General features: G+C 33.3%; 1 protein-coding gene across 3 annotated transcripts in view; it reads right to left on the reverse strand.

Moving 5' to 3' along the window:
- Positions 1 to 6718, reverse strand: part of LOC106464752 (glutamate receptor ionotropic, kainate 2-like) — a 143479-nt gene that overhangs the window by 3842 nt on the left and 132919 nt on the right. For all 3 annotated transcript variants that reach the window (XM_022392550.1, XM_022392549.1, XM_022392548.1), the window contains one exon: positions 498 to 763. In XM_022392550.1, the coding sequence (XP_022248258.1) occupies positions 498 to 763 (266 nt within the window). The remainder of the gene's footprint in view (positions 1 to 497; positions 764 to 6718) is intronic.

The raw sequence follows: 6718 nt of genomic DNA on the forward strand, positions 1-6718 counted from the left end.
CAATTCGAGAGAAGCATGAGTTCTAGGCATGTTGTAGCACAAGATAATTAGTGTGCGGACCATTTTCATTTATATAGTGCTCTGTGAACACAAATTAGTTAGCATAAATCAGAGTTAAATGACGAAAATTAGGTGTCTATTTACTTGTGACCACTCAGTGTATATATATATATATATATTAATCAAAGTCATTTGAGGATTCATAAATCATTTTACCGACCGTAAACAAAATAGATAAATTGAAATAGTCTTAAATCTTTTCTTGGGTGAAAAATTAAATTTCTGCAAGTAGAACTAAAACAGGTAGGAATCAAAACTTTTTTGTCTTGATTTTTACGTCACTACTGCTTAAGCACTAGACTTTATCTTATAACTACATTCTAATTTATTGGTTTATGGATAATTCCATACTCCCTAACTCTGTTATTGACCATTTTCCATAGACTATAAAAGTTGAATATTTTGATAGCTGCTGGGTTCAGCGATAAATGACTTACCCTTTCTTCAATGGGGATTGTTCGTAATTTCCAGGTGAATTCCAGGATAACGATTAAACACGCCACACATAAACCAGTGGACAGAACTAAAAATACACCACCTACATTGTCCAATCCTAATTCACTAGCTGAAACTGAATGACTGGTTTCTTCCATGACACAATATTTTTCTTCATTTTTCCACCATCTTTGTTTCAGCATTTGTAAAATGCCACCTTCTTGAAGCTTAAGAATAGCACTTGACAATAACGTTCGGTAGGGAGAACCTTAAAGGCAAATAAATAAATAAGTATATATAATCTATAAATATGGAAAGGGAAAAAATTAATGTTCAAAACTCAAACCTTTAATGATCTCGTTTTAATTATCAGCTGTCCGGTAGCTTAGATGGACCTATGCTCGCTCTGGTTTAGTCAGAAATCATCGCATAAATGTTCCAAATATAACAACTTTGCTTATCTCCTTTCACATTTTATCGAAAAAATCAAAGAAATGATATTATTACTCTAATTAAAGTTTTTATGCTTATGTTAAAAGGAAAAAAACTACACTCAAGTTGTTTAAGGCTCATAACTTGGTAAAAAGTGCAACGTGGCTGAAAGATTGTTGGATAAAAAAAGTCTTCAAATCTGGAAAATATCTTTGGTACACATTTCACCACTCTTAAATATTTCTTATAGAATATATAGACTTAGGTGGGGTAATAAAGAAAACTTGATAACACTCGTTATTAGTACAACAGTACGAATTCCCTGGTTGGTCAGAGGTAAGTTTCTTAACTTACAGTGCTAAAATCTAGGGTTCTATTATCCGTTGTGTACAGAGTGCAGATAGCCCATCGCGTAGCTTTGCGCTAAAAACAACATTCTTAATATATATATATATGTGCTTTTCAATAATAGGTGACATAGTTGTCATTCACAAGGCAGCTGCACCACGTATTAAGGTCAGTTCTTTTTTACTTATTCTCAAAATTAACTTCTAAAGCAAGACGTGTTTCAGAATAAGACCCACCCTGTACGTAGTAAAAAATTTTTTTATAAGTTTTGGCCACAATAAATATCTCTCAGTCTTGAAACTCATAAGCTCAATAACGAGGGCCAGTTGCGCTTTATTATAACGATGTTTCAGGTCATATGCTGCTCTTCGAACTACTTCTTCTATCACTGATCGTGCTTAGATTAATGGCCGTGATTATGCACTATTGCCGATTAGTGCAATTTCTATTGTAACAATGTCTCCTCTGTGGGAAGCCGGGTCCCAAAACCTCGTTTAAGCAAATAAAAGGCACAATACAACCCATGTGGTCGAATGGGATTGCTGTAGTGATATGCAGGCATATCATGTTTTCTACCTGCTTTAGTGATACAGGAATTTTAAGAACTTTTCAGTTAGTTAGTTCCATGTCGTTGATATTGATTTGTTATAATTATTTTGTTTCATTATTATTTCACACTTAAATAAATTCAGTCAAGGTATCAAAGACAGAGTACCCCTTATTTCTTGACTGAACCTGTTGTAATTAGCGGGATTACCTATCTGATATTTGTCGGAAAATCGGTTTTACCTCAACATACTACACTGTACAAGAGTCATCTAGTCCATTGTTTCTAGCAAGACACATTTTTTGATTTACAATTACCTTTTTATTGAAAGCTAAACGAACATGTAATCTTTTTAGTGTAATCCCCGGGTTTTGTACAATACGGGTATTTTACCCAGATTTTTTAGAGCTTTGCCTAGACGTTTATTGAGGGGTTCATCGACAAAGAGTAGAGTCCAGATGACATTTTCAGTCTGTGAGATTTATTGAATTGATTTTGGAAGAAACCTTTAAAAAATTCTGAAATATAGTTATCAGTATAACCATTACAACGAAGAAGTTTTCTCAAGTTCAACCAAGCGGTTGTTTTACTGTCGTTTGAGTTGCAGATTTTTTCAATTCTTTTAAGTTGTCCATTAATTATACTGCATTTAGTAGTAGGTGAATGGTGTGAGTTGAAATGCAAAATTAATGGTTTAACATACGGTTTTTGATATATTTTAATAACAAATTTGATATTTTCAACAGAGATATGGTATTAAGGAACGCTAAAGCATTGAAAGAATCCCCAGTGTACAAAACAGTAAAATTAATAGTAGGATGTAAGTTGTCAAGGAAATGAAGAAATTATAAGAAATATTTAATGTGATTCCAAATGCTAAAAATGTCATCAATGTTACGATACCATCTATCAGGTTTTTTGTCCTGTTTCCAATACACACTTCAAAACTGTAGAGCTTTCGAAGACGTGCATAAAAATTACAGAGAGAGCAACAGCATAGCGACACTCTTTGTTTGTAAATATTATCATCAAACTTAAAGTCAAGTGAAGAAAAAATATATTTCAGAAGATTTATAACCGCGTTTATTCCGTCTTCTATGGGAATAGAGGGGTACATGGCAATGACATCCAGAGTGAATAATACAATGCTAGGGCCAATAAGGGAGTCATCATTCCTTAATGTTTTATTGGTTAGCCTACCTCTCCCACCATTCTCATAATGCACTAGTTAGGACTAGGCCTCTCACTTTTTTTTAGTGTCGTGTAGTATTTATGTTACTACTGTCAGTTTAAAGTAAGGGATATTGCTTGTATTATATTTAAAAGTGTTTGATATTTTTTTTTATGTTTCACAATATTTGAGGAATTTATATGTTTGCAAAAGTGTGCTCCTTTATTTCATCGCTCAACAGACGATATGAAGTGCGAAAAAACAACAACTTAAATTGTATAAAAGTACTTTAGGCTTAAATGTTTCATTCATTGTAAAAGGGAAATGCCATACTGACCTAATTTTCTGAAATTCAAAGTTATCTTAGCTAGGCTCAGCCACTCAGAAATGTATACAGAGGTGCAATTGAAATGTTAAATGTGAAATATACCAGGTGGTCCATTTCCTCTTAACTTAAAAAGGCGTAGATTTATTGTCCATCTAACTTTGAATAATTTTTCACACTTAGAGCATTAATAAGTGTAGTACAAATAGGGAGCACATAACTGGCTTTGAAATGTGGTGACCTTGTTCTTGAACTAGCGATTTCATTAGCGTGGTGACTCTCGCTTTGTTGGTTCTGAACTTTCCTACGGAAGGTGAGACTAGAGAATTTTTGATTTGTGCAAATGTATTTTCTAGTAATATCGGTCGAGTAGAAGTTTGGATATACCTGAATATTCTGTTTCCCAAGTGACATGGGCAACAGATGCGCTCTCGGAGAGTGAACCTGTATAATATGTATGTCGTGGCGCTCTTGGAGAGAGAACCCTGTATAATATGTATCTAGTGGTTAGTCCTTTCAATCTTTTCAAGGTTCTCATAGATTTTCTTTTCGTTAACATCTCTTAAAAGTTACAGAGAATTACGAATGTCTTCTCATATTGTAAACATGGCCATTGACTGAGTTGAGATTACCTGTTGTTGTTTTTATGAATGATTAAACAGTTTTATTTTACTGCTAAACTTGTGTTCAGTCTTTTTTCCTCAGTCAGTCAAGTTAGAATTCATATTAACCTGCAATACATACTCTGACAAGCTTGTAGTTAGAGCGAGTATTATTCATACCTGCAGGAAATCAGTGTAACTGGAATATAGCATTGCCCTGATTTGGAAAGTAATGAAAATTAAAACTACAGGAAAATTCAATTATTCTTAAACTAAAATAAACTATACAGTAAACTGTAACAACTACTAATTTTACCTTTCTAGAAATTGTTTAAAATATACTTTTATTCAGAAATATTTTCCTAATCTTTTAATGCTCTTTCTGTATAAAGTTAATCCCATCCATGTTGAGTAGATGTTGCAAGGTTGTAAACCTGCTAATTCTTTTACACAGCTTCAGGATACATAGTGCAGCCTATGTTCTTAAGTCTTAAACTAGCATATACACACATCTGTATGGATTTCTGAGAAGGTAGTCTATTCAAACAAATGATACAGTAATCTGTACAACTGGTTCGTAAGGACTTAGAATTGTACATAAGCCATTGGTTGAAGCATGTAACCAGTGAACTTGTGGGATGTCTTACTAAGGCTTCGTCCAATAGTATAAAAGAGTTCTGCCTTTCGATCTTGGTTTGTGATATTTGATGTTAATTCACTTGTTCTTATCCCAACAGTCAGAAATTAGTCACACAGATTAGAAGTGGCCAAAAAATTGATAACATTTCAGGCATTAGTAGTATGAATAGAAACCCGTTTGTTTATTTACTTATACTTCTTTGTTTTCCATAAGGGATATATTCTTCACTTAAAAATCCCGAGCCCACATTTCTATGTAAACTTTTGGCTTTTCCTTTTCTGTCTTTTTCTTTTCTTTTTTTTTACCGTGGCAGTTATTTCGATTTAAACCTTTTAACCCCAGGCCAAATCAACTTGACCAAGGATCAAAAGTAATCGGGGGTGTTCAGAATCATTATCTCTTCACCCCGCTCGCGGATTATATGTATCGTGAAGAGAGAGAGAGAAAAAAATAATAATTATAATAAAAGGGGGAACAATTAAATTTAATGAAAATAAATAAATAAATACATTAATTAATAAATTAATAAAATAAAGAAATCAAGGTAAATTTTAAATCTGGCGATGAGACATAGGCGGAACCGATCATTGAATGTGTTGAATTGCTGTAGTTGAATGTGTCTTCTTGGCTGGTTTGGGAGGCTACAACGTTAACACTTAAAAAAAAAAAATCAATGTTGGGGTGCGGATTTGAAAATCCTAATCCTCATAATTTTGATGTGGAAGGAAAAAAGGAGTGCCCCGAGAAAAACCCACTTTCACTACCCGGACGCCTCAAAATTCTATCCCGATAGTGCCTGAGATAAGGAACAAAAATACGTATATATGGGTTAATACACTAAATCATTGTCAATGTCAGCGTGCTACAAGGTTTTTATTAAATTCATGGGAGATATATTGGTGCACCAAGTTTCTGGGGTAACTGATAATCTTGAAAATTCCTCAGTTGATGTGTTGCGATTAACGGATTTCTTGTAAAAATTAGATGCTAGTTTTGATAATCTTTCTTTGATTAGTGGAATAGACTTAACTGTGTTTAGGTATACTAGAGGTGTGTATCTGGGTAACATGTAAGCTATTCTTAATGCATGATTTTGTACTGATTGGATTTTATGATAGAGAGGGTTAGATATATTGCAAAGGATCATGCAGCCATACTCAATGAGGGGTCTTATATAAGCTTTATAAATGTACACTATTGTTTCTGGGTTACATCATTTTTGGTAGCCTTCAATCTTTCTGAGAAAACATAATCTCTGGTTCATATTTTTTGTGTATATTGTTAATATGGTTGGTCTATAATAATTTGGAGTTAAATGTTACACATAGGATTTTAACAGTTTTAGTAAATGTAATACATCCTGTCAAACATTCTAAACGTCTTCTATCTAGAATCTGAAAACATCCTGTCAAACATTCAAAACGTCTTCTATTTAGAATCTGAAAACATCCTGTCAAACATTCAAAATGCTTCTAAAAGAAATAGACAAACAGCTGACCACCTAGTTAGGTTAACAGAATCAGTTTTTCAAGCATTTTTAGATGTCAAGCGAGCCTTTGATTCCGCCTAGCATAATGCGCTACTCTACAAGCTAGCTAAATTAAAACTTTATGATACCAGCTAGATTCTAGATAGAAGACGTTTTGAATGTTTGACAGGATGTTTTTCAGATTCTAGATAGAAGACGTTTTGAATGTTTGACAGGATGTTTTTAGATTCTAGATAGAAGACGTTTTGAATGTTTGACAGGATGTTTTTAGATTCTAGATCATCCTGTCAAACATTCTAAACGGCTTCTATCTAGAATCTGAAAACATTCTGTCAAACATTCAAAACGTCTTCTATCTAGAATCTGAAAACATCCTGTCAAACATTCAAAACGTCTTCTATCTAGAATCTGAAAACATCCTGTCAAACATTCTAAACGTCTTCTATCTAGAATCTGAAAACATCCTATCAAACATTCAAAACGTCTTCTATCTAGAATCTGAAAACATCCTGTCAAACATTCTAAAACGTCTTCTTTTTCTGATTCTAGATAGAAGACGTTTTGAATGTTTGACAGGATGTTTTCTGATTCTAGATAGAAGACGTTTTGAATGTTTGACAGGATGTTTTAGAATCTGAAGATAGAAGACGTTTTGAATGTTTGACAGGA

This window comes from Limulus polyphemus, unplaced genomic scaffold (genome assembly GCF_000517525.1).
Source record: "Limulus polyphemus unplaced genomic scaffold, Limulus_polyphemus-2.1.2 Scaffold1734, whole genome shotgun sequence".
In the NCBI taxonomy this organism is placed as follows: domain Eukaryota; kingdom Metazoa; phylum Arthropoda; class Merostomata; order Xiphosura; family Limulidae; genus Limulus; species Limulus polyphemus.